The sequence below is a fragment of the Coccinella septempunctata genome, chromosome 6, assembly GCF_907165205.1.
Source record: "Coccinella septempunctata chromosome 6, icCocSept1.1, whole genome shotgun sequence".
NCBI lineage: Eukaryota > Metazoa > Arthropoda > Insecta > Coleoptera > Coccinellidae > Coccinella > Coccinella septempunctata.
The window spans coordinates 34,341,122-34,368,307 of record NC_058194.1 but is presented as its reverse complement, the minus strand read 5'-3'; the positions used below and the strand labels follow the sequence as shown (position 1 = coordinate 34,368,307).

General features: G+C 36.9%; 3 protein-coding genes across 6 annotated transcripts; 2 read left to right on the top strand and 1 right to left on the bottom strand.

Annotated features, from left to right (window-relative positions):
- Positions 1-18: 18 nt before the first annotated feature.
- Positions 19-2,718, top strand: LOC123315399 (vacuolar protein sorting-associated protein 33B). The gene is made up of 2 exons (XM_044901069.1): positions 19-243; positions 298-2,718. Exons 1-2 carry the CDS (start codon positions 92-94, stop codon positions 1,955-1,957), a joined length of 1,812 nt encoding a protein of 603 aa, XP_044757004.1. The 5' UTR covers positions 19-91; the 3' UTR covers positions 1,958-2,718.
- On the bottom strand, positions 2,113-13,607 carry LOC123315389 (histone-lysine N-methyltransferase ash1). The gene is made up of 14 exons (XM_044901059.1): positions 13,475-13,607; positions 12,922-13,140; positions 12,384-12,836; positions 11,976-12,325; positions 9,401-11,690; positions 8,836-9,287; positions 8,308-8,740; positions 6,560-7,189; positions 6,265-6,496; positions 4,348-4,683; positions 3,838-4,042; positions 3,449-3,697; positions 3,006-3,390; positions 2,113-2,851 (listed from the first exon to the last, which is right to left on the bottom strand). The coding sequence occupies exons 2-14, from the start codon at positions 13,129-13,131 to the stop codon at positions 2,708-2,710; spliced, it is 6,369 nt and encodes a 2,122-aa protein (XP_044756994.1). The 5' UTR covers positions 13,132-13,140; positions 13,475-13,607; the 3' UTR covers positions 2,113-2,707.
- A 2,540-nt stretch (positions 13,608-16,147) lies between these two features.
- On the top strand, positions 16,148-27,184 carry LOC123315395. 4 transcript variants are annotated; one of them, XM_044901063.1, is made up of 8 exons: positions 16,148-16,516; positions 22,689-23,067; positions 23,155-23,381; positions 23,483-23,902; positions 24,013-24,111; positions 24,173-24,417; positions 24,483-24,906; positions 26,537-27,184. In XM_044901063.1, the coding sequence occupies exons 1-8, from the start codon at positions 16,481-16,483 to the stop codon at positions 26,828-26,830; spliced, it is 2,124 nt and encodes a 707-aa protein (XP_044756998.1). In that variant the 5' UTR covers positions 16,148-16,480; the 3' UTR covers positions 26,831-27,184. The 4 variants fall into 4 exon arrangements, 3 of the variants coding, with proteins under 3 accessions (XP_044756998.1, XP_044757000.1, XP_044756999.1); XM_044901065.1 differs by lacking the exon at positions 26,537-27,184 and adding an exon at positions 25,271-25,752; XR_006537950.1 differs by having other exon boundaries at positions 24,483-25,020; positions 26,537-26,675.
- The last annotated feature ends 2 nt before the right edge of the window (positions 27,185-27,186 follow it).

Sequence of the window (27,186 nt, the reverse complement as noted above, 5' to 3'; positions counted from 1 at the left end):
TAACCACTTTCACTTTGTTATGACTTATGACATATTTTCTCATGTGTTGTTTTTTCTCTTGTCTTATTTATGTTCTAAGGTAACAAAATAAATGGAGTTGGATAAAAAGTTATATTCTATTCAAGAACTATCGAAATCTATCCTTTCAAAAATATTCGGCCTCAATGTTAACTCTAAATATTTGATTTTGGAGCCAACTATAATTAAACCTTTGGAAAAAATATGCGGAGTTAAATGGCTAAGGTAATTTCAGTACTCGAATTTTTCATCTCAAGTTCCTTTTTTCTCAAATTTCAGATCTAATGGAATAGAAAAGATTTTCAAATTGGACGACAACCCTCCATTGTTTGATTCTAAAGCAGTTTACTACATAATTTATTCAAAATTTTCTGCATTCAAATGTGCAATCAATCAAATTCGCTCATCGGTTGACATTGATAATCCTCCCATTAACAAGTTTCATGTGTTGGTAATGCCACAAAGTACCTATATTTTTGAAAAAGAATTGGAAGAATATGGTCTCTCGCATTCAAACAGAGATTGCGTTGTTAGATTACATTCTTTTCAATGGTTGCCGATCCATACAGATTGTGGGATTCTGAGCCTAGAGTGTCCTTTAGCTTTTAGCTCTATGTTTATAAGTCAAAATATGAATTATCTTCCCATGTTTTCAAAATGTCTATGGCAATTACTATTAGTTTTGGGAAAAGCCAACTTTGTCATAGCATTAGGTCAGTATTCAAATATTATTTTATCTCAGTTTGACCAGTTGTGTGAAGATAAGGGATTCAGTGATAAAATGGACTCTGAAGTCGGGGGATTGATTATTTTAGATAGAAATATAGATTATCCTAGTGCCTTATTGACTCCAGGTATATACTCTGCTCTATTAAAAGAGATATACAATGTTAGGGCTGGGCACTGTGAACATAAGGAGAATGAAAATGAACTGAAGATTGATGATCATTTCAATCCTGTAATGAGAAAAGGTCCAGTTCTAATTAATATGGATACTGAACAGGACCCTGTATATGCCATGACAAAGAATAAATATTTCACCGAGGTTACATCGGTGTTAAGTAATTTAACCAAGGAATTGAAAATGGAGAAACTCAACTCTAAAGATATGTCTATCGATGAGATAAAAAAGTATGTACAAAATCAACTGGGCCCAACAAATTCTAGAAAAAAAATTATTTCCAATCACTTGATTGCGGCAGAAACTATAATTAATTGCTTAGGTTGGAAATTTGAGAATCTCTGCGACTGTGAATTCAATATCATAAACAATATTTCAAAATCCAGTAATTTCAGTTTCTTAATGGAATCTACTTCCATAGAGAATAACAAATTACTGTCATTAAGGCTCTTCTGTTTAATATTAATTACACAAAATCTAACTGAAAGCGAAATCAGCTCTTTTTGGGAGAAATTTTTGCATAATTTTGGATTTAAATACTCTTACGTTATACAAAACTTGATAAATGCAGGTATTATTACCGACTGCAGATCCTCCATTGCTGGAAATTTATTTCCTAGTTTGTGGCTACCTCGTATGGTTACAAGTCAATTTTACTTGTTTGCCAATCGTCTGAAACAGATACCACCTAATAAAAATAAATTGGATTTCAAGTATCCGACTTGCCCCAGTTACGTATTTCGAGGCACATACATACCCTTAGTGGCTCAAATAGCTAATTTCATACTGAACTCTACACCACTAGAGGAAATCAGAACTAAGTTGGATGGATTGGGTAATTTAACAATAAGGAACGAAAGGAGATATCCATTACAAACTAGAACTTTGTTGGTTTACGTTATTGGTGGTGTTACTTACGCAGAAATCGGAGCATTGAATTTCGTAGAAGCCTTAACAGGAGCTAAGATTATAGTTCTCAGTGATCAAGTTATAAGCGGTAATGACCTTATGTTTGATTTACTTGAGAATCAAAAATGAAATTCCAAACATGAATGTCATCACAAGATTCTATAGGTAGGAAGGGTGGATATTGCAGAATGAACATGAGAATTATGAACGGAAAAAGCCACATGAAAATCTCAAAGCTTCAATAGAAAAAGAGATCGAAAATATAATTGAATTTAACAACCGTGATCAAAAAATACATTTATTTATAATTATAAACTGTGACCTAATGGTTGTCATAATCTTGTAAAAAATGAAGATGTGATGTTACAATTATTGAAAGCAAATTATTAGTGTTAAAAATAGAAAACAAAATAAATATGTATTCATCAAATTGGGTGTTCAATTCAATAAAATACGATACAAAAGCTCAACAAGATGGATCTTAATACAATAATAAATGATCCTGAAAAAACTATATTTCAATATATACAGCATTGAGAAAATAAATATAGGTTTATATCTAAAACAAAGGTTAAATTATTAACAAGGCAAAGTAGCGATGAATGTAAAAATTCACAAGGTTTTATTAATTTTTATAAAGTAAGATTAAACTTGTATACAAATGAATGGAGCAATAGTCTACCAAACTAACAGAATCATAACAGTTGTTTTATCAAACAAGACCTCAAAAAGATAGCCGCGAAATATGTCAACAAATAAATTAAAATTACAATTATTGTTAATAATAAATACTTTCAACAAGCTATGACTAGTTTTTAGAAATTCAACTTGTTCCGCCTGAAAACTCATCAGAATAATGTACAAAATATCACTTTTGTTTCACTGGTTCATTTTAAAATTTTTATTCTTCCTCCTCCTTCCTCCTTCTAGTAAATAGGAAACGTCCAGGACCTGTTTAGTAGGCATTTTACTCAACAATTTCAATAAGATATTATTCAGTCTACTCTTTTGCTCATTCAAATCCTGAAACACAAACGATTAAAGGCTGCTTCTGATACTATTTATCTAAACTTGTAAACACTGGGCGTAAATTAATGTCATCAGAACCCAAACTTGTTGATGCTATCAAAAATTCTGGGTCGTATGATCAAATTTATGCTCAATTTGTTTTACTCACTCTAACTTTAGGAGCTGAAACAGAAGTAGCTCTTGATTCAACCACATTCAGATGTTTTTCATCTTGAGTTTTCCTAGATTTCGTTTTGATAGAAGAATCGCCTAGTTCATGAGGTGTGTAAGTCCTGCTTATTTTCAATCTTTCCGGGAACCTCTCAAAGACATAACTCTTTGTACATACTGGAAACTTGGCTTTGGACACCTTGTGGAAGAGTCTTGCCGATTTGTCCACCCGATATTCGCAGATATAGACGTGTTTTTCGTCCGCGCCTATAGGCCGGCCCTTGCAGAACGTGTTCAGGTCCAAGACCCAACACTGCGATATTATCAATTCAACGGGAACAGCTTCATAGAGAGGCACCCGCATAACTTCGTTCTGGAAGAATCTGAAAGACACATTATTATTTGAACAATATTCAAGGGATACGTTTTGAAAATATTTACTTTCTTGTTGGTTCGTGATAGGTTTCGTGCGGTCGTAGGTAATGATGGCCATAGGCGTATCTTTGACCGGTACTAGAATCCTTCCAGAGCCTTTCAATGCGAAATATATCCAAATCATTGTAGTCTATCTTTCCAATGGTTTGGTAGTTGTGTTTTTTTTCAGTTCCCGGAATGGCAATATCTCTCAAGACGTAAACTGTGTCACCCTGACGCAACTGTAGGTCCCCCCTCATCAAAGTCATGTAATATCTACATAAATGATATCTATTATCATGGAGATCTTGAGAAATAAGAGAGTATCAAAATTGCATAAACAAGTGCGATAATTTTTTAGCTTCAATAGTAATTACTTTATAACTTTTTGTGATATTGTGCAAAACTTAGCATACCTGTGGCCGTGTTCTGTGAATTCATCCATGGGTATCTCATAATCTACTTCTCTGGGCACGCAAATCTCGCAGTGATAACTGGGAGCTGCAGGATCCGCTCGGACGCATTCGCAGTGTTGCCACACCAGACAACGCTCACACTGTATCATTAGGCCCTCATCGTGGTACATACCACAAATGCATCGAATTATGTCTTCTTCTTCATCTATTAAGAAGAAAATACTATAAATATTTTCATACTTTACTGTCCAACATACTTGATTAAAATTAATCAAAGATTTTTTCATAGGACAGTGAAAATTGAAAAGGCACTTTCATAAGGAATTCACCCCAATCCAAGGTCTCATTCAAGGCTCTACCCTGTGATTTATTTTGACGAAAAACAGTTTAGAATCCCCCAATTAACAGTTGACATATAAATCTTAGGAAAGATGGGTTGTAAAAAAATTTTCCCGTGTACTAAAACTTTCAAAAGCTCAATGAATCTCAATCTCCTTCCCCGATACTCACTTTTGTCCCTCTTGGAAACGAAATTGGCCGGAGGCTTTGTGCCGAGCAAATCTTGGAACTTGGACGAACTCTCCCGTTTACTTTCCTGGTAGACCTTCTTCAGACGGATCGCGGCTATGCCGTGCTCGCTGGAACAACCGAAGAATTTCGTGAAGGTCAGCAGCACCCTGTTCATGTCGTTGTCGAAGGAATCGGTCGAGCGGTAAGCCCCCTTGGCTATGTTCTGTTCGACGGTGACGAAGTCTATGGGATCGCCGATGGACTGATACAGCTCCGGAGCCTTCCGTTTCGAAGGCAGGTTCATGAACGGCGCGGCCAAAACGGAACCGGTCTCGTCTGAAAACACGACAGATTATTCGAATCGAATCGAAATATCTCTTTACTATGTACGCTGCGCAAAAAAATTAAAGCACATTCTGAAAATCTCAATTTTAACGAAAGTTAACTCTACATTGACTTTATAACTTATTTTTTATGTTCTCCCGGGAAGGTTTTGAACGAAACAAGACATTAAATGGAAGAAAAATTCAGGATTTCACAGAATCTCATGTGAAAGAAGAGGGATGAACAATTTTCAAAATACTGAAATGCTGATAAGTGATTTAATACTTGGTATTTCCAACCCTTGCGTTAATTACAGCTCGGCAACGACGGTTCATACTCAAAATCAGTGATCTTAAAATGTTCTGATCTGATCCTTCCCAGATTTCTCCGAGTTGGGTTCCTAAGTCGTTAAGAGTAGCTGGATGATTTTCTGAACTTCTCAGCCTTCTATTGAGGTTGTCCCAAACTTGCTCAATCGGATTGAGATCTGGACTTCTTGCTGGCCATTCCATTCGAGAGACTTCAACCTCTTCAAGGTGAACGATGCGCGCACGATGGGGTCTGGCATTATCGTCCATAAAAACGAAATTTTCACCAATGTATGGGGCAAAAGGCACTACATGCTCTTCATGAATGTTCCTTATATACTTATCAGCATTCATAGCTCCATTATCAACGACCACTAGGTCTGTGCGAGCAGTCAAAGATATTCCACCCCATACCATAATCGATCCTCCCCCGAAACCAGTAGTATTCAGGAAATTGCACTGAGCATATCTTTCATGTGGACGTCCTACGTCTGTATACGAGGGAACGTCGATCACAATGGTAGAGGCAGAATGTAGACTCATCTGTGAAGAGAACTCTTTCCCAATCGGCCTATTCCCAATGGATATGCTCTCTCGCAAAACCCAAACGCGCCCTTCGATGGGCTGGGCCTCTTGCCGCGACACGAGGCCTTAAATCATATTCTCTGAGGCGATTTCTTATTGTCTGAGTGCTAATTTGCACCTCATGAGTTTGCTCAAGCTGAATTTGAAGGAGGCGAGCGGTTGCAAACCGTTGTCTCAACGAAGAAACTCTCAAGTAACGTTCTTGAATGGCAGTTGTTACCCTGTCCTGGTCTTCGGACATTCATACCTGTCTCCCTGAATCGCTGCAACATTCTGGACAGACTTGTATGGAAAACTCCGAACCTTTCTGCAATTCTTGTGCATGTCCACCCTTCTTCTCGCAAAACTACCGCTTGGGCACATTCCTCTTGGGTCAAATTGCGTATTTCGCGTTGCATAGCGATCGAGTGTAGAAAATCAAACGAAAGAAAAACTATTGATCACTAGAATTGATCGAGAACAACTGATTTTAGAATGGAGCTAATACATTCAAAATCAGATCTTTTTTATTCCTGCTGGGAAAAAACATCTGTATTGAGGAAAACCGTTGAAAGTGGATAACATATGCATGCATAATCCTGATAAAAATAATTATCATTGACAACACCTTCAGTTGTAGAGAATTTGAGATTTCCGTAATGTGCGTTAATTTTTTTGCGCAGTGTATTTATCGTGAATCTTTTCATCGTCATTGTAATACCTTTGAAATTGACCACGGAGTCGTAGATATCTTTGAGCACTGATGCCACCTTGACCGATCGGTTAAAGTCGGGATTGTCCTCAGCCTGTGCTATCCTCCTCGTCTTCATGTTCCTGGGTTTCTGCAAAGCGTTCAGATGGTTCAGGAATGTTGTGCCGTGATCCACTGGCGGTGCCGTCGGCGGTCGGTTCACAAACGATATACCTACGGCACGATCTTTCACCTTACGCACCTGTAATATATCAGATAATTTTTGGCTTTATAAAACAGTGCAAAACGCAGCAAATCTCCCCACCTTGTTTATGTTCCTCAACAGGAAACAGTGATGCTCTAAAATGTAGCATTTCTGCTGATGACTGATCGGCTTCAGCGGCGCGCACGAGTACTGCTGCATCGTTTGTTCCTGGCCGGACCCTTGCAAGTTCTCTTTAGTTTCCTGCTTCTTGGCCGCGGTGACCTTCCTCGGCCTACCCACCCGACCGCCGTTCGTCTTCGGGGCGGCCTGAGGCAGCTGTCTGACCCTCTGCGATTTACCTCCGATCACCCCGCGGCACATCTCGCTACCGCACTTGCATTCCTGTCCCTCGGCCGGATTGAACAGGGAAAAGTTATAGTCGTAGGTCAGTTCCTCGCCCGCCTCGATGTCTCGCAACGCGAACAGCGCCATCCTGAACTGGCCGTTCACCTGCCATTTCTGCATCTCGCAGTTCGGCTCGCAGGAATGATTCACGAATCTGCCGTCGCCGCCCATCCGATGCCCGTCGATCACCATGCCGGTGTCCAGGTGCAGACAGTAGTGGTGCGTATCGTTCACGTATATGCTGGCCATGCGTTCCTTGAACTCCTGATCGGACACCACCTCTCCCACGTATTCCAGGATGAAGTCGTTCGATCTGATCGGGAGCTTGGTACGTATGCCCCAACCCTGCCAACAAATTGTCGCATTGTTCACTTATTTTATTAGCAAGAATTTTTCTCCTTTAAAGGACTATTTATTTTTTATACAAATATGTGTAGTGTACTATTATTAATTAACGGCTCAATTGAAGAATCGCAACAGTGGCCAAATGAATTAACAGAAATGGCTAAAGTACTTGCAGCGCATTACTCAACTTTTTTTCACCTCTTTCCCATATGTTTCTAAGAAAAACTGAAGCATTGACGAATTTTTTTGTAACTTTTCTTGTTGTGACCGAATGGAGGAGTTCCCTACATGTTGGCCAACCTAGAAAAAGGTCTACCAACGGGGAATGATTGCTTCCTAACTAAACCTACTTCATTCTTTCCGCAATGATCAAATATAATCATGAAATTTTACCGAGCTTTCTAGAGTTTACTGTTAAAGAGAAAAAAGATTTTCATTACCTCGATTGCTGATTGGTTGAAATTTATGTTGGTATTACTACTTCTTGTGACAATTGACATGTTTCGTTGGCAAATGTCAAGAAGGAAAAAGTAATCTGTTAGGTTATGGGCAGTTTTGGTTATGTACACAATCTTTGCTTGAACGCATTCTTGTATTTTGTAAGCTATACAGCACATTGGCAATATTAATATTAATATAATATATATCAGTAAAAATGACATTTGCCAATGAAATATGTCAATTGTCACAAGAAGTAGTAACACCAACATAAATTTCAACCAATCAGCAATCGAGGTTATGAAAATCTTTTTTCTCTTTAACAGTAAACTCTAGAAAGCTCGGTAGAATTTCATAAATATATTTGATCATTGCGGAAAGAATGAAGTAGATTTCGTTAGAAAGCAATCATTCCCTGTTGGTAGACCTTTTAGACCTTTATCGTTATTTTACCGATCCAAATGCTTAGATTAAACTGAAGAATATTTTATGTTTCTATGATATCATTTAATTTAGTTAATTATTATTTCAAATACTCATCAGATTGCGCTTATATTTTCCATTAATTTAAAAAAGTCAGAACGAGAATTAATCAATAATTCTACCAGCTCTAGTGAAATTTTTTTAATCAAGAAAAAAATTCTCATTTTCCAAAAAAAGTACTTAAACATTTTTCTCACCTTGTCATCGGTCATGAACTTCTCCAGCCCAGGCGACCATTCGTGTCTCTGAATCTTCTGATTCTGGCATCGGTGCATGTTGGCGGGACATTCGGAGAGCACCAGGCGGTTGATGCAATCATCCCCGCATTTCTGAGAGGGCGTGCAGTTGCAGGTCTGCAATTCGCACGCCGTGCCGGTCGTCTTGACGTTGTACACGTTGGTCCTGATCTTTCTGTAATTCCAGGAGGGCACTACGTCGCGTCCCGGCAACTGAGAATGCGTGTGTTGCCACCACAGGTCGTAAGGGAGCTGAAAAGCCACGTTTCGGCAACGGAGGTACTTGCCGCAATGGTACGGAGGCGGTAGCAGACCGTACGGGTGTTCCGAGGGAACGTACATCGCTTTCGCGTATTTGCTCGCGTTTTCCTTACGTCTTATCCTCGTCGCTTCGCTGATGAAATAAAAATAAGTTTAATATCGACAATTTTTATGATTTAGGTACCAGAAAAAGCGCATAAAAAGTTTCAGAAAAAAATACAAACTTACTCATCCTCCTTGTAATAATCCGAAAATAGTCCAGCAACAAGATAACGTTTCTTCCACCTGGGCGTTTTTTTGTTTTTCTTCTCATCATTGGTCGTGAATCTGTCATCGGTATTTTTTTTGTCAATGCTGCTGGTTGAGCTGTGTTCTCGCAACCTCCTCTTTCTACATGCTCCTTCTATATTCTTCCTCTGCCTATCCAGCCTCTTACCAATGGGCAAATCTTCTAGGTCCACCTCGGTCGTCGTTTTGTCGCTGTCCTTTGTATCTACTGACGTTGTGGGCGAATCTTCTCTCATCGAGTAATCTGGGCCCAACTGGAACTCTTCCAAATCGAGTTCCGTTCGTTCCTCCTGTGGCAAACTGTCGCATTCGCTCATCATCTCCCATTTGGAATTGCCAATTTCTTCCGATGATTTACTCTTGACAGAAATATCGTCCAGCGTTGACGGGGTCTAAAACAAGACGAATTACTTTCCTCTGAAAGACTCTTCAGTTAAAGCGGAAATCCCACATCGATGGATGATGAAAATAAAAAATTTAAATTTTTAAATTAATCTTCACTTACCAAATCGGATAAAAGAGAATTATTTCCATTTACTGTTCGATTTAGGAAACTAGTATATTCTTCCCCATCAACTGGTACTCGGTCACAAATCGGTGTACTCTTGACAGATACTTCTCTCTCTTCCGCCGGAACTATTTTCTTCTTTTTTTTCTTAATTGTGGGAAATCCTGTTCTATTCGGTGCCCGTCTTTTTCGCACCTTTTTCTTAACAGTATCCGGGGCCGTCTTTTCCGTGCTCTGATTCATGGATGGCACGATTGTCGGTTCCGATTCTTTAACGTTTTTAGGCTCAGTCACCGCTTTTTTGCCATCCTGCAATGGATCCGAGGACGTCGCGAATTCGATGTCAACAGTGGGCATAAAGATGCCCGTTGGCTTCGAAGAAGTGATCGCATCCAACTGCTCTAATTCCGTTGGTTTGGTCTTTTTACAGGCTGGATACTTATTGGAGCAGCTCTTGCCGTTTTCAGATTTTTTTTTCTCCGTTTCGAAACCGGGATTTATCTTCAAAACCAAGTTCGAGGTCAGATCTTCCAGTCTGTTTTTTTTGCGAGTAATCATTTGGGCCACGCTTTCAGATTTTTTCTCTTCGTTAGGTGAGGACGTTTTCGGAGACAGGCTCTTCTTCATCTTGAGCTCAGACACTACGCTTTCAATGGAAGTTTTCAACCGTTTATTAGATTCAGATAATTCGACTTTGGGTAAAGGTTCCCTCTCGGTATCGTTCATACTTTCCATAACCAGCCTGTGCCTTTTTTTAGGTGTTGTAGCCGTTATGGAACTGATAGATGTGGGAACCTTCTCAGACGGTTTGACGTCTGCAGTTGTTTCAGTTTTACCATTGGGTGTGACGCTTGAGAATCTATTGATGCAAGCTTCGATAGCTTCTTCAATGTGAACCTCCTTTGAATCTGATTCGTTGGAATTATTATTGTTAATTGGTTTGGGACCTGCGCCTCCTTGGCTGCCTCTGATACTGGTAGAACATTTAGTCATCTGAACTTTTCCAATTTTATTCTCCACTTTATCTTCGTTCACAGTCTTAGTTTCTTCCTTTTCTTCCTCCTCCTCTTCCATTTTATTACTCTCCGTAGCAGAAATATGATAATGTCTCTTTTTTAATGGCAACCTCTGCTCATTAGAATTCTCAATTTTGTTTATTGTTGTGTTGACATTCTGTTTCTTTTTCTTTCTATCGTATTCGTTCGTTTTTCTCTTTTTTGAAACCCTTTTTATCGTTTTCAATATTTCAGGAATATTTTCCTTTGCAAACTTGCCACTGTTAGAGATGTACAGTTTGTTGAAATCCATCACCAGTTTATCTATTTCCACATTAATTTTTGGGTCTTGAGTGATGAAAGCCAATGGTTTCAAAATTCTGAATTTGCGTTTCTTGTGAATTTTGTGTTGATGTTTACTGTGCATCACCTTGGCATTCTTCAAAGATACCACTTTGTGCTTTACGTCCGATTTGTTTTGACTTGTCACCTTTTGTGTTTGTACATTTCTTTGTACTTTAACGTTCGTTTGAGCAGACAAGGACTTATTTCCTGTTTTTCCACTCACTTCTAATCTTTTACTTAGACGCTCACATATCGTATTGGATTTCTTGAGTACTCCTTCATTGCAAGAATTATGAGGCTTCAGCTTGCCCGATTTGATATTTTTAACATCTTGCTGCCCCTTATTTTTCTTGTCCCCCCGTGCATACTTTTCATTCTTAGTTAGCACTTTACTCTCCCCTTTTCCAGAACTGCTATTGTTCAATTGTCTAGTACTTTTTGGTACCTCTTTTTTACATACCGCTGCTGGCCTTCCCACTTTTCTCTTGGGTGGATAGAGAGTCTTCTCAGAATGTCCATAAAAATGCCTATCGAGTTGGTCTGTTGAAATTGACAATTTGTTGGTTGAATTTTTTTCCGTCGTCGACATTTTTTTCATTTCAGTTGAGGCCTTGTCTTTGACTTCTTCTTTATATGAACCTCTCAGCAGGGTCGGTTCAGGACTGGATATATGATCAGGACTATTCTGAATTCCACTGTCTGGTGATACATTCGGGTTGAGGGAGTAATTACCGTTATGAATTTTCACTGATTTCACACTGTTTGTCTTGGAAGCAGACATTTTTTTAGGCCTACCTCTCCTTCGTTTGACTTTTTCTGAATCATTCGGATTTTCTTCCCTTTTGTTGTTAGGGTCATTTTTCGATTGCACTGGCGTTTTCTTACCGTTGCAAGTTGCCACCTGAGTACTTAACATTTGTGTTTGGACTTCAAACTGTTGGAGAAGGCTGAAAAATATATTCTTAATAGCAAAAACTGCACCATTGTTCAAAGAAATAGGAGACATCAATTATTGTTCACGAACTAATATGTTTTGCTTAAAATTTCAGAGTAGAATGGGGACAGGTGGTATGAAGCAATGGCAGATAGAAACCAGAAAAATATAACATGGAAATAATAGATTTGAAATATCATATCTTATTAATAGGCTAAGGTACAAACTACATGATCAAAAATAAATTAGTTGATTAGAACTAATATACTATACTACATACTTATTTAATTATAAATACCTGTTAGCATACAAGGCAGGAGGGTTGGGTAATTCATTTTCTGATTCACTAGAACTTTCAGTTGTTCTTTGTATAAGCGCATTAACAGCCTGATGAGGGAGCTCCATATCTGAATCAGACATATCTGCCTCTGGTGATCTTTTAACACCATTTTTACCACTATTTTCTCTTTCAAAACTGCCAAACGCGTCACACTCTTGCTGATCAGGCAAAATAGCAGCCAAATCTTCCTGTCTGATTTCTTGCAGACTACAAGATGCCAATATAGATACACTATCATCTCCAATGGTCTCTGTTTTTGATTCGCCATCAGAACTACAGTAAGTATAATCACGATTCAGAGAAGTCATCTGAAAGGAAGATTTCAATATTGAAAGAATTCCTGTACCAATAATGTAAAAAACTCACTTTTCTACAATTTTTCAATTTAATTTTTCCTTTAGATGTTATCTTACTAGACAAAGGATCCTTCTTGACAATTTTAGAATCAGTTTTTTTATCAACTTTGTTGAATGCAACAGATAAAGCATTTCCTTTTGGCGCAGAAGGACCTAGTTTGATTTTAGCTCCTGGTCTTCCACCATTGGAACTATGAGATTCACCTTCTGATTCAGACGATACATCTGAACTAGATGCAGTTCTCACATCAGTATTTTTCTCGGATGTTCTTTCTTCACATGGACTACCACCAGGTTTTTTAATTGTCGCAATTGTTAACCGTAAACCATCAGTTTGAGAGCTAGTTACAGAAAATTCAGCAGGGGAAGAACTACGAGAGGTGGAATCTGGGCTAGAAGATGAACTGTCTGATTCAGAAGAATCTGATTGACTGCCAGAATGAGATGCTTCACTACCCGAATTCTACAAATATAAGATAAATAGAAATCGATATATTTATGATGATTATCTATATTAAAAACTGTTGTTTTATAGTTTTGAATCTTACACTTGAATCAGCATCAGAATCACTATCACTGCCTGAATGCAGAGCGTGAGTGGAAGAATTTGAAGGTTCTACATCGAGATTAGTACTGAATGCAGCAATATCAACAGTACTAGGAAGTTCACTCTCTTCAAGATCTTCACATGGTTGATGAACTACAGATGACCAGCCTGTATACAATTCCGTCTGACTGGTTCCTTCACTACCTTCCATTTTTGCAGCCTAAAAATGAAGTAGAAAGTAGCTTCAAATAACAGGTGAAAAAAACTGTTAGCAGTTGCCGCCAAATAAAAATAAAAACAAAGACGTTTCTGCCATGGTAATACCAAAGTCATATTTCGGTTTCACAATCAAAACGAACAGAATTGTGATGGGTTTAAATATTTTGTTATTGAAAAGGAAATCTTCATATTGAGTAATTAATTCAAATCCTGGAAATCTGATTTATTCGTGACCGAACATAAATCAAGATGGCACCCAGAATGATCGAATTACCAATTTTTCAGTAATTTCTTTCTGTTTCGGTGTTGATAACATAATAAAATACATAAAATACCTAATAATCACTAAATATTCCTCCATTAATTAGAACATTTGTTTCAAATTGTACTATAAATAAAACATTTTGGACAATTTTCATGTGAAAACGTCATTCAATTGCGCAATAACGGCTATAAAATAATATGTCATATGTCATGAGCAGGGATAGATTGACAGCATTTATTTATCGTTATTTCCCTACGATGTCGTAACTGAAACATATCCAACGGTTGTTTTCTGAATATAATTATAATATAATAATAATTATTTATTTCAAATATTGATTTAGTGTCATCAAAGCAAATATTAATTTCATTGTGAAGACTGAGATCATTTAATTACAATAAAAGAAAGTTCAGTGACTCACGTCAAATGTCATTTCAGTGTGATTTATTTTATTTTTCTAGTCAAGTGGAAGAGGTGCACAGATTACAGAGTAGAATAGATCTGACACTCACGTTCTACGATGCAAAATACAGTTTATCCCGCCCTCAGCGCCCCCATGCGGCTGCCACCCAACTAACCGGGAGAAATGTCGGTATAACTGGAAACTGCAATCGCATGGCGCGAAATTTAAATTAGCCCATTCACTGGTATTTTAGACGTCGATAGTATAATATGGATTATTAGGGCGAATTTTAAGGAGAAATAAAACTTGTCATGAAAAATATACATATATTGATATACCCAGCACAGGAAAAAAAAATATGGAAATACATAAGCTATAATTATGGCAATGAATATATGAGCAGAGGTAAAATGTCAATAGGGTCACATATCTTCATAAGACAATAATTATAATAAACAGTAATGATATTAATAAAGAATGATCACGCCTAAACAGGGAGGCAATGAATAAAATAATGAGGATAAATTCAGATGCATACCACCCGACGATATAAATATCGACAAGCTGGCTAGCTCAATTCAGATCGTAACACTTGTCGATATTCATATAGTCGGGTGGTATGCATCTGAATTTATCCTCATCAGTAATAATATTGTTCATAGGAAATGAGGTTGAAATTATTATATGTTCAGAAATCTTCAACATTATCCAAAAAGGACACAATGTTTGTTGGGAGTCAGCAATAGAAATCAAAAACAGCATGCCAAAGCTTAGAATGCATGAATAATTCGGAAAAGAAAAAATTAGTTGCCCAAAGACCTATGTGGATTTTATATTTTCCTGCAGGAAAGATTTCAACTCCCTGTTTTATCTTCCTCACAGTTAGATCACCAGGAATGCACCGACATGAAATTATTAATAACTAAAGTTTTGAATGATGAAATAAAGTGTTCAACATTTGGGTTAGTATTCCTTACTCCATATGCTCTAATGTACCCAAAAAGGTTTTTTAAACAATCTTGATTGGAAGCCCCAGTGAGAGTATATATAAAGTGATAATCATTGAACAGTTTAACAGGTAAAGGAATGCTTTCAATGTTGTCACTATATTCTTCAAAGTGGCACCACAATGGATCTTTTCTTTCTAGGGCAATAAAATGAAATATTTACTGTTGAAAATTTGTATCGCCTGCTCCCAACAAACATTGTGTTCTGTTTGAATACTAACCGTCTTCTTTGATAGTTTCGCAGTGGATGTCCAAGCTCTGGATACATTCAACGAATCAAATAACTCATCCAAGAATAGTATAAAGTCAGCAGTGTCGATAGCCTCTCTGTGAAGCTGAATCGGATGCTTGATTTCTGAAAAGGAAAATAGTGAATTTTCGTATTATTATGTTTGAAAAAAATACTTACCCCATTGAGAAATGAGCTCATCATTGACCCCACGGAGTGGCTTAATAACTGACTACACAGTTTGATTTTCATTTCCATTAACACAATTTTTAAAGGGTTTGGTTGGATTGGTTTAAGTATAAACGATTAATGTTATAATTACGTGGTTCTTTGAATCAAATATTTCTTACAAGAAAATTGATTTCCTGATAAAACTGTCGAGTTCAATAAATGAGTATTTTTGGCTCCTGTTTACTTTAGCGCCCACCTTGGATGTTTGTCTTCGATTTTTTCATCGATTTCAATGAATTCGAATGTTGGCATTAAGAGAACTCGATGAGTTAATGATTTCAGTTAGTTTATTCCGAAAAATGTGGGGAATTTTTCAATTTTCGATGAAATATAAATAATGGTTTTGAGGTTAGGTTAAGTTAGTTTAAGTTAGGACAGTGAAAAATCATATTTGTACATGAAAATGCCATTTTAAGATATTGATTAAACGAATAAACGATTGGATTTAGTTATTGAAGGGCTGAACAGGGAAAATATAACAATTCGACTGATTTATACCGAATTTTCACAATTTTCATAAGAACTTCGAAAAATCATATCTCCCAAACTAGAAGTCTCCTAGGTTGAGACATGTACCAATCGATTTTTCATACAAGACTTTATCTAAGAAAAAATCGACGTCAAAATCGGAGGTGGGCACTAATCTAAACTTTTACCGTATTTTTAATTTACTCTCGTATAAGATCTCGTTTGTAAACAAAAATTGGCATTAAAACATATTGACATTGACAGTGTTGGCGTTCACAAATCCAATATGTCAGAATACAGTAATCTGTGGAGAATATTTTCGTATGCAGTGCCACGTAGCGATTGATTGCAAAACTAAAAACCGTATTTGGGGTGGGGGTAAGGAAGTGTCAAGCCCCTGAAGAGGTGTGACGTGACGAGAAGAAGTTTCTACGAATTGTGTTGTAAATCTTTATGTATTCAAAGATGTGCTATTTTCAAATCTTTATTTTCAACACAATTTTACAAAACGGAATACTCAAATTAGTGTGTTACTGAATCTGTTGAAACATATCCCCCAATGAATGGTCAACTTATTGTTGACCTTGCTCGATTAATAAATTTCTTTTTACTTGGTCTATTCAACCCATACTTATTATGATTGAAGTGAAACTTTGAATTTACACAACAAATCGAAAAATATTACGTGTGACCCACGGATGAAATCATGAAGTGTTTATTAATGAATTTTTGAACAATATGAGCAGAGATTATGGTGCTCAATTTGATTTTCTGGTAAGTTAGAATATATTTGGAGATTCTTCCCTCCTAACGTTCATAATTCAATGTTTATATGACTAATTACTGTATGTGTAATCCTCGATCCGGCATCGGCATAAGGGAATCTATATATGAGTGTTGAAGACTTCTCATGGATATAGAGAATTTCATTTCTATTGGGTATTTTGGCGTAATATTTCAGCAGGGACTTGCACGATTTTTCACTACTCGGAGCTCGATTGAATGGAAATGAGTCAACAGTCCACCTATATTCGAGATTGATATTGTATTTAAGCACTGCAAATTATTTCGTGTTAATTATCTAAAACCTAATATTTCATTGCCTATCTTTCCATTGTCTACACATAGGTATAGGTAGTCACTGTTATTTCTTTCATTAATGAAATCGTAGCGTATAATTTCATTTCCCAATAAGCAAGTACCTACATTATCAACGTCCATAATCGATAGTTCGCATTATATTCGATACAAATATTAACCGTTTAAACACAACTAATGTAAACCACCAGATGTAACGGAATAAAAACCGTATTGTGATTTTATGCATACCTAGTCTCAATGGTGCATATACAAAAATTAAAAGTCAATAGTTTTTTCTAGTAAGACTGATGCGCCTACTTCCTCTACAAAGGTAAAAACTACCATGCGACTACGAAGAAGTACCATATCAGACGAATGCCTCTACCGATCATAGATTAAAAAACGATACGATATCAAAGATTCCTCATTGATCATATAGGTACCAAGGTCACCCCGATGATTTCCTGATTACAATGCCAAAAGCCATAGAGATATATTTTTTTCATTTAAGTTTGCTATTTTTTTTTTAATACATTATTCCTCAACTATGTTCATTGGTGGTACCATCGAGACTTATGAAACCCAAGAAGCAGTCTTTCATGCTCCAATAGGTGAAACATCGAGTGCACGAAACAGTTTCGCATTGCAGGAAATAACGACAAAGTTGCATCATAATGATGGCAATCATTAGATTTGAGAGTTGTGTTGCACAAGAAGCAGAGGTAAGCATTGATGCTACCGAGAAACAACAGGAATTATCTACATGCGCCGCTCCAATTAATTATTCGGCGAACGAGGCCGGTTCAACGTATACCTTTTAATCGATAGGATTTTTTTATCCTACTTATGGACCGAGATGGACGATACCAATTCAACTGATCAACTGTTGCTGTTTTCATGCTCTGAAAAGAATGGACTAGGACTAGATCCATATTTATGGGAATTCTTTGCTTGAAATATTATAACCACAGAATCGTCTCTAATGTTATTTCTATGGACTCTTAAATTTGCTCATGCTGCCATAGAAATTAAATAATCGTACGTTCAAAATAATTCGTTAAGAAGGCTATGGAATTTTGAAGGTTGATGTTCTGTGGTTAAACGTAATGCTTATCTGATACACTATTATCTTTTGTACTTTTCTTTTATATGCGATTAAACAACGAGAATCTGCTAGGAATTTTTCCTAAAGAGTTTCGTAATAATTTTTCCACATTTACGTGCTATTAGAAAAAAATCAGAGTTCGATATATGCAGTGAAGGCCGCGCCATCTCAAGCGACCCAGTTCACGGTGTCAAGCGGCGGTAAGCTGGTAGCCTCTGATGCGCCCACTTTTTTCATATTAACTAGACACGCAGATTGCAAAGAGGCACGCCATAATGGTTTTTCGCCAGACTTCGAGATGTGTAAACAAAATATTTTTTATCTATATAGTATTATGATTCATAATGCTGATCGATTATTTCAAATGCATTCATCATAATCTCTGTTAAATTTAGTACAGTCCTTGAATTCATTGAATGAATTATTTAGCATAGTTGGTAGTTTCATCCCTGTGATTCTGCATTAATATCGACATGTTTCCGGTTCTATCAGTATCAACATCATAAATTTAATTTGCTTCCAAAAAAATTTGTCAGTTGGTCACACTTTGTATACACCATAGAACATTAACCTTCAAAATTATGTAACTTTGGAGCATAGACATAGAGACATGTGTCTATGTCTATGTTTTGGAGATTAATGTTCTATGCTTAGTTTAAGGAAGAAAAATATTCTGTGTATAAACGCACGGACAAGCACAGAAAATCTGTAATTTGTGATACGAAAGGGAACTCCTCATCGTAAAATATCTGTTTTTTTTTTTTTAATATAGATGTAGGGACTGCAAACTTGATTGGATGCAAGCTTGAGTTTTCCATCAGAAAATGCGTGTCCGAATTAGTTAAATAATATTACACATTGAGAAAGATGAATGATCAATTTCAATACTTCATGCTCACACCCTTTCATGAGATAATGAGTTCGAATAATTGCAGGGTCGCGGTTGATCTAATCAAGACCTATTCAGAATTGGCGTTGGTAAACTTTCTTCGGCGCGGCACAGCGGTTGGAAAATAAAACTTTCTTCGTTGCACCGCAATTGAAGGCACTTATTCATTTTCCACATAATTAATTCGCATGCATTAACTTTTCTCCTTTGTCGTCGATCATTTTCCAAACAAGCAGCCGACTTTGTGGAGACTATTCATTTGTTGATTTTTCGACCCTTAAACCTACTTGATGACGGCTCGTATTATTCATTTCTACTCTATTAGCAAGTTTTAGAAATCCACACTAGCATTGCTGTATCGGATTGAGATTATCCATTATTAATTTGCAGTTGCTGAATCTTCAGAAATCTAGAGTGTTTAAATTATTAGAATCGAACCAAACTTTGGAATACCGAAAAATCGCTTATTGCTTGGGATCCGCGTAGTGCAGAAAATCAGAAAATGTAAGATATTTCTAAAAAATGACAATATGGTAGAGAAAACGATAAATTACCTAGACCCGAATGTTTTCGAATGAATGCTTCGTGAGCATTTCAACAATGCATGTTGTCTGTAATCTCGTAATTATGTATTTCAAAATGGACGGAAACGGATGTAGACTCAATTTCATTGTAACATTTCAGCGAACAAAATTGTGTTAATATTGCTGGTTCGACTGCTGGTTGGAAGAATTTGAACAAAGTTCAGATTCAATTATATGAACCATGTAGGTATATTCTCACAGATTGAGTAGGAAACTTAGTTTTCAGATTCCTTTCGTCCTTTTTTATGTCCTGAAGTGTGTTGAATATATTTATGGAAATTACTTATATTTTTTTTTTTTCAAAAATCTTCTGAGAAAATAGTTAACCAGCGGCGTAGTCGCTATTTCATGTGAGCACATTTTTTTTTCTTCTATCTTTTTTTGTCCAACGATATTTGTGAAAAATTGGCATTGGTTAATGATAACAATAATCTCTTGAATATCTAAACATGTCATGTCCCATATTCTACTATCCCTGAGAATATAGGAAGCATTTAATGGTAGTGGCAGCATGTGTTCCATTTTAGTTCCTTATTTGAACCTTATTATGCAAGATGTTCGATGCAAGCAGCGGTTGTTTTTCTCCGTCACTGGCTACAGCTACCTCACAATATAGGAAAAACGTGTGCGACTACCGACTCCTCTACGTCAGTCGAATTAACGTTATCGCGGTGTGCGGAAGAATTTAATAAAATCGAGCGAACATCTAGTTTACAATGGGCGAATTATTCCCTCTCATAATTATTTTTCGTTCTGTGTTCGTTTTGGCTTTGCGTTTTTGGATTACGCGTCTACCCTGTGATCCCTCATCATCTGTTTTCAGCACTATCCTGCAGGAAAGTTAATGTGTGATGAGGTTTGTGTCTTTTTCTCGAATTTAACAAAATGAATGAACATCTACAACATTTTCAATCTAATAATTTTCAAACCTAGGTAAATCGAGCACACGCAAAAAATTCACCATTTTTTTGTTTCATCGACTTTGTCCACAATATTAAAATCAATTTGAAATTACAAATGTCCAGTCATTAGATGCTGCTTTCATATTTTTCTCTAAGTTGTATCTGCCTTTCGTCTCTTGCATGTCGTGAAACTCGTATAATCATATGATGATCTGCAACAAATTCTCTTGATATAATGTATAGGTATATTACCTTGATGAACATGAAATATTTATTGAGCCAATAAAAACTCATATGAATAATTCCAAAACTTGACCAGTCCTATGTGAGGTAGTGCTTCGGTTTAGTTTAGTATGTAGTATTTACATTATAATATTGGAGATTATTTTCCAAACACATAGTTGTAAAATAGTTAATCTTCGAATCGAAATGAACGATTTTGGAATATTAACTAAACTCCTGGAAAAAATGAGATTAATTATTCATAAGAAATACAACCTATTCACTCTACAACGCATAGTAGTCCAGTCCAGTGTAGAAATTTCAAATAATTGTTATTTAATGGATTATTTTAACAAAGTGAAATCGCTCGTAGATCAAGTTGACTTTCACTGTATTCGTTTCGTTGCTGTTTCTGAACTTGATAGGCAAGGCGCTCTTGAAAAGATTCGTCTAATCAGAATAAACTGTTTTCGAGGTTGAAAAAAATACAAAAGCCCTTGTTTTAGCAAATCGCGAACGTGTCTAATAAGTCGATGCACTGAATGATTTTAATATTTTAGAAAGTTGACGATTATCTTCCACACGTGACATATGAGGCCCAGTAACGTCGGAAACATTCGCTTTCAGAAAATTTCACGTTCGTTGAAAATTAATATTTATCTACCTACCTCATTTCGTGCAAGTTGTACAAATGTTGTACTATTCCTAGGGCAATCGTTTACGAAGGCAAAATTCATCTGTTGTACACTGTTTATCAGAACTTTTGAATTGAACAGTTTGTTACTATCAAATTGAATATATGACCTACCCTAATTATGCCTTTGGGATGCTGGCTGTTCACACATTATTGGCCTAATATCTTGCTATTTTTATGTTTCCCTAAATCGAATTGAACGAATAACTCCGTTTTCAGCCTTATTTTATTTATGTCATACAATTAGGCGAGAGATTTTGATCTTCTGTTCTACATTTATCCTTTTTTTGATTAGTTCAATAAATGAAAAAAGAAATATAAGAAATCTTTTTCTGTTCAAGATCAATCTGCCATTACCTACGTAAATAAGAAGTTCAAAGATACCTAGTCGAATAAATTCGATAGGGAATTTAATTGGCATGTGTACGTGAGGAACCTTAGACTAAGTGAGGAACCCTGATAATCGTTCTTGCGGTGCTCTCGATCCAAAACAGTGGAATAATCATGGATTGATTTTACACCATGCTAATTAGTTCCACTATAAATTGTGAATGATATATCCTTCAGCTTTACGAAATTCCCTTAGCAATTGTCTAATTATCTCTCTGAATAATTCTCACAATCCGTGACTCATAAAAGTTATTTTTTGTATATCTGATGGTAAAATCGACGTTGCCGCTTGGATGCCTCGAACGTTCCCCTTTTTTGTTCATATTCACCAGAGTCACGTTATATTATAATATTTCTCCCAATCTGTTCCTTTTTACCTTCACAATACCTACGTTTATACTGTTATTTATGATAGCTGCAGAGTTATCTTTCACCTTCGTTTCTATGATGTGGGCATGTATATCTTCTAAATATTTCCGACATTAGTATCATACAAATTATATCAGTGTTTGATATAATATTTCAATTCTCTTCATTATTGATGAAATGTTATGGTTTTCTGCCAATATAACCTTGAATGATATCAATAATATGTACGAAATATTTTTTTATTATGCGTTTTATTTCAATAGACCGTATTTTCATTGAAAATCAAGAACAAGGAGAAACGTAATAATTCGGCCAGGAAGCAAACGATGAAACGTTCTACAACACATTCACTAGCGGAAGTTTAATACATACAATAAATTCAAAATAAATTCACGGTGTATGAACTCACGTACATACATAACGACTCCATATCATCCTGAATTTCATCATCAAGATGGAATCGTAACTTTTTTTCACACCGAAAACCACGATTTTCAATAGGATAAGTGTTTTAACCACTTGTTTCGTACGTTCAGGTGGTTGAAAGAGTAATATTTGACCTAGTGAGCAGTAACAGTAATTTTCATGATATTCCTTTTAATATCCCATCCAGATAACTATGTACTTCTCCACGTAGTTGATAATTGAAAAGAATTAATATGGAGTTTTTTTTTTGTGGGCGATGTATTTTGAAAATTGTTATTGTTGTAGGAGACGGAATCTGTGGGTAGGGCATTGGACTGCCTGGGCCCACGTCAGGCTGCTGGTCCCTTTCATTACCTGATAAATGAGCAAGCGAAGTCGTTGTTGGCGCTGCAAGAATTGCAGCATGAGGTCGGAGCGCTGCTCGAGTTCCGCGACCTGGTCATCGAGACCTTTCCTAGTCTCAGGACGAAGCTGTCTGCACCCTCGGTGCCTATGGCTCACGGGACGAGCCCCGCAAGGCCGGACTGGGTGCCGGGAGTCAGGGTGCGACGGAAATTGGGCCCCAAGAAAACGGACGCTGTGCCGGATTCTGGATTCAGCACCGAGACGTCCAGCAAGGACACACACAGTGCATCTTCCACAGCCATGGCTGCTACTTCTGCAGGTCAGTGGTCATACTTTGAATGAATCGATTATATTCTTCCTCTGATGTCCTTCGAAAATCTTTCCAAGGTTGAATTATCATTGGCAGGAAACGCGGACGAGGCAGATGACGAGCTATGGAGCCTCCTGGACCTGATCCACAGAAAGGGGACGCGGCTCAAAGAAGAAGTCGAAACGTTGCAGGACCAGCTTCAGCAGCGTCACCCTCCTGAAGAAGTCCAGGATGCAGTGTTTAGGTCGTCCCGAGAGGATTTAATGGAGATCAGAAAAGAAAGGGATCTTTTGATGAGTCGCATGACCGATATGGAGGCTGAGGTAAGTTTTTCAATTTCAGTTAATTATACGTAAGAAAAACACCACTATAATCATTCAACTTGTATTTGAATATTGATAAACATTTTTAATTTTTGTTCCAGATCGTGGCAAGCAGAATTCACACTTCCAGGCTTCAGGAAGACATGGAACATCTGCTATCAACAAAATGCGATTTGGAGGAGCAACTTAAGGCAGTTCTAGAGGAACGGGGAGAGGTGAACTCTCGAATTCACGATTTGCATGCGCAGTTTGTGAATAAAAGTGCAGTGTTGACTTTGGAAAAAAGCGAAACGTGTGATCGAAAAACAAGTGCGTCGAAAGTGGACGAGTCGTCGTCTAGTCATACAGATCCTAGGACGTGCAGTGAGGGTGGAAGTGATGTGTGCGAGTTAGACAGAGTGTTAGGTATCGAGGTACCAAAAGTTGAAATAATTGATAACAAAAAGTTCTCGGCAATATTGGCAGAACAAAATCCTACAGTATTACAGAAACATCTTCTCAGTTCCACTGTGCAGAATGAGGTAATAAGTATGTTCTGATCAGCTCTAGGAATCGACAAATATTAAAAAATTAATCGTATTGGTTTTACTCAGGAGAACTCCATTTTTATATCAGTATACTTTCATTCCAGATTTTAATGAAGCAACTAGAGAGTGCAACAAGATTGGAAGTGGACTTGGTCGATAAACTAGGCAAAGTGAGAGAAGAGAATGAAGAGCTTAAATTTCAGGTAGGTACAGTATTACTTCGATGGACGAATTCTTTGAAATGAAGCAAATTTTTAATTCCAGTTGGAAGATAAGAGCATTGAGCTGGAAGGTACACGAGCTCAAGTCCGTATCTTGGAACAGTTGCAAAAAGGATCTAATCACGATGGGCCAGACGTTATTCCTTCATCTACACTCAACTCTTCCATACCAACTCGTGGAGAAATTCTCTCAACCAGCATGAAAAACATGAGTCCCATACCTATGACCTCACAAATCGATCAGGGCAGTAGTACAGAGTCTTCACATGACCAAACTGGAACTAATAAGTGAGTTATTGGTTATTAATTGGCGGTTCCCAAAAAAAAAAAATCATTAATGTATGTATTTGCAGGCGAAACAATGAGAGCGCCCGACGGAAGCCAAGCAAAATACCATTGAAGAGCTACACAGCCCCCAAACCTCCGGGAAGAGGTAAATCACACTCGTCGGCACGTAGTCGTAGTGGCGACTCGCCCAGTAGACCGCACAGTGCACAATCGGCACGAGGGGGCGCCAAAAGCGAGGCGAACAGCCTCCAAGGCCTCGCCTCCAAAGGGGGCTCCCTGCCAAAATCACGCAACGGCTCGCTCGTCACTTCTAAAGATTCGCTGTCGAGCAAATTGCGTAGCAGCGATTCGTTGTCGAAGCTGTCGTCGAACGTGAGCGGCAGTAGCTTTGGCAACGCCGCAAGCGGCAGGGGTACCACCATACGGAAATCTAGTACCCCCAATGTTAAATGGACTAGTTCAGGGAAGGACCAACCAACAGCCGACAAGGTACGAGCTAAATCAACTTCATTTTGGAACTTCTTCAAACTCCGTGACAGCAGTCAGTCTTAGAGAAGTGTTGCCTGAGTATTTTTAATGTTGCCATCCGTTTTTGGCAGTGCAGTAAGTGGCGCTTGTTTTTATCATTTTTCTTTGCTTTCTTCTTTCTACTTTTTTCTACCTCTTCATATTAAAGCAGGTGAGACAATAGTTTTTTCAGTTCATTTCAGTGATTCGGAATTATTTTCAATCTAATTATCGTTATATTAATTATCTACTTCATTCGTTTATTTAAAAGACTGGCGGGCCTGACGGACATTTTCCTATTATAAACAGCGAATTCAACATCAACATAACTTCAAAATTCTTTCAGGTTTTCAAGCATTCAAAATCATAGGCAACATTGAACTTTTCTTGATATTCTGATTTGAAAAAAGAAAATTCTGACACAAAACACATTGAAATGAGCCCAGCTGTTCAGGAGGAATCCAGAAAAAATAATTGAATCAAACTGCAACCGCACCTTTCTGACCCAGTTGTGAATTTAAACTATTAGGAGTCCCACCCGAACACAAAAAATTAAGATAATTCAAATCATTTAGGAGACGATCCTTCCCCTAACGGGTTTTATTGTGCACAAATTAAAATCGGCCCTGATATCCCTAGTAGGATATCAGTGACAAACCCACCCACAGTAAAATTTTATGAGATAAATATATTTACCTCAATCCATGAAAACTAAAAATTTTTGCCAATTACAATCTGAAGTTGGAACTCGCCTTATACGAACTGAAATATACAAGGTTTTTATGAATTATTGTAACATTGCAATAAGCATCGAAGTACTCTCGTGTTGCAGATTCCAATAATTTTTACAGTTTTGGAAATAAGAGGTTTACAAGATTTTTAGAAAAATTGGAATTATAGTAAGTAAAATGACTGTCCATGTAGTGTTTCCGTGATATTTGTTAGAAAGGAGTGCCAAAGAGTTACTCAAGGCTCAACGTTATGCTACAATCATTTATAAAGGCCCGGTATATTTTGAAATTATTATAAAAGTTCTTCAGAAATAAATCATCATATATATTATGATCCAAGGTAGCTGCATAAAAATTGGAGGTGAGCAAGCATGTTTTGAAAATTTTAATGTGTTTTTCCTGAGCATATCATCATTAAAATATTTCATGAATGAAATCATCTTCATAGTGCAGTTATATTACATACATGCATCTGTCTGAAGTTGTAACTAAACATGTATTTTCAAAACTACGTAACTATTTTTTGTACTTCCTAGTTTAGATTTTTTTTACTATAAGAAAAGAATAGCAGAATCATTTTTGGAAGGGCAATTTTGTCAGTAACTAGTAAAATTTTTTTCAGTAAATTTTGAGAAGTGCAGAAATTAGTGTTTCATCTACTCGACTGAATTAAAATAATATATTGTATAAAATTGAATTCCTTGCTTGATATTTCCTAAATGATTTCTAGTTCTTTATATTTGTTGTGTTCTAACATTTTCATAATATTTACAAAACAAACTTATCGACTCCAAATTAAGGTAATATTAGAAATCATTTCAAATAAAAGTACTGAAGATAAATTTTTTGGTCAAATTTGATTGTTCAACCGTTCATTCTAGATCAAATCAAATCGAGAAAAATTTCCATATCCATGGAGTCCCTCTTCATTTGAAGATGAGAAGGCTGACGACTACTTGGATTCTCTAGACCTCAATAATTCATCTTCCCATCGCTCGACGACAGATAGCTCCGGTAATAAATTTCAAACTGCAAATACTTTTACGTGGAACAGAACTAAGGAGTTTTATGACAGCATCGATTCCAACCTCATATCCAGTCTGTATCAACAGAATGGCGAGGAACTTGCTGAATGCGATTCCTTGGAAAAGCAAATTTTGGTAAATATGGAATAGAAAATGGAGAGGGAAATAAGTGATAAAGTTGAATAAATACAACCAAAAATATGATATAAATCATTGATGTTGTCACTCATCTTATGCAACCCTTCTTTTGATAGTCACAATTCATTTAGAACATGTGTATTTATTTCACTATTAAAGGGTAGATAGATAGAAGACTTGAGTTACAGCTGATGGCTAGTTGCACCTACTTATCCAAGATTTTAATGCGCGTACCTACATGAGAACAATAATCAAACTATTAAACATCATTATTCAGGACTGATACCATCGTCAGCATCTAGTCTACCTCAATGGAAATGGTGTTTCCATTGAGTACTTTGAATAATGGTGAAGCTAGTTTGGTTCAG

What these genes read in the sequence shown, in the direction of transcription:
- LOC123315399 (XM_044901069.1), top strand. Translation starts at nt 92, where the DNA reads ATGGAGTTGGATAAAAAGTTATATTCTATTCAAGAACTATCGAAATCT. An exon ending in TGCGGAGTTAAATGGCTAAG is followed by an intron (nt 244 to 297) that starts GTAATTTCAGTA and finishes CTCAAATTTCAG; the next exon opens with ATCTAATGGAATAGAAAAGA.
- LOC123315389 (XM_044901059.1), bottom strand. Translation starts at nt 13,131, where the DNA reads ATGGAAGGTAGTGAAGGAACCAGTCAGACGGAATTGTATACAGGCTGG. An exon ending in ATTCTGATGCTGATTCAAGT is followed by an intron (nt 12,837 to 12,921) that starts GTAAGATTCAAA and finishes TTATATTTGTAG; the next exon opens with AATTCGGGTAGTGAAGCATC. An exon ending in TATCACGAACCAACAAGAAA is followed by an intron (nt 3,391 to 3,448) that starts GTAAATATTTTC and finishes TGTGTCTTTCAG; the next exon opens with ATTCTTCCAGAACGAAGTTA.
- LOC123315395 (XM_044901063.1), top strand. Translation starts at nt 16,481, where the DNA reads ATGAGCAGAGATTATGGTGCTCAATTTGATTTTCTG. An exon ending in GTGCTCAATTTGATTTTCTG is followed by an intron (nt 16,517 to 22,688) that starts GTAAGTTAGAAT and finishes TTATTGTTGTAG; the next exon opens with GAGACGGAATCTGTGGGTAG. An exon ending in GACCAAACTGGAACTAATAA is followed by an intron (nt 24,418 to 24,482) that starts GTGAGTTATTGG and finishes ATGTATTTGCAG; the next exon opens with GCGAAACAATGAGAGCGCCC.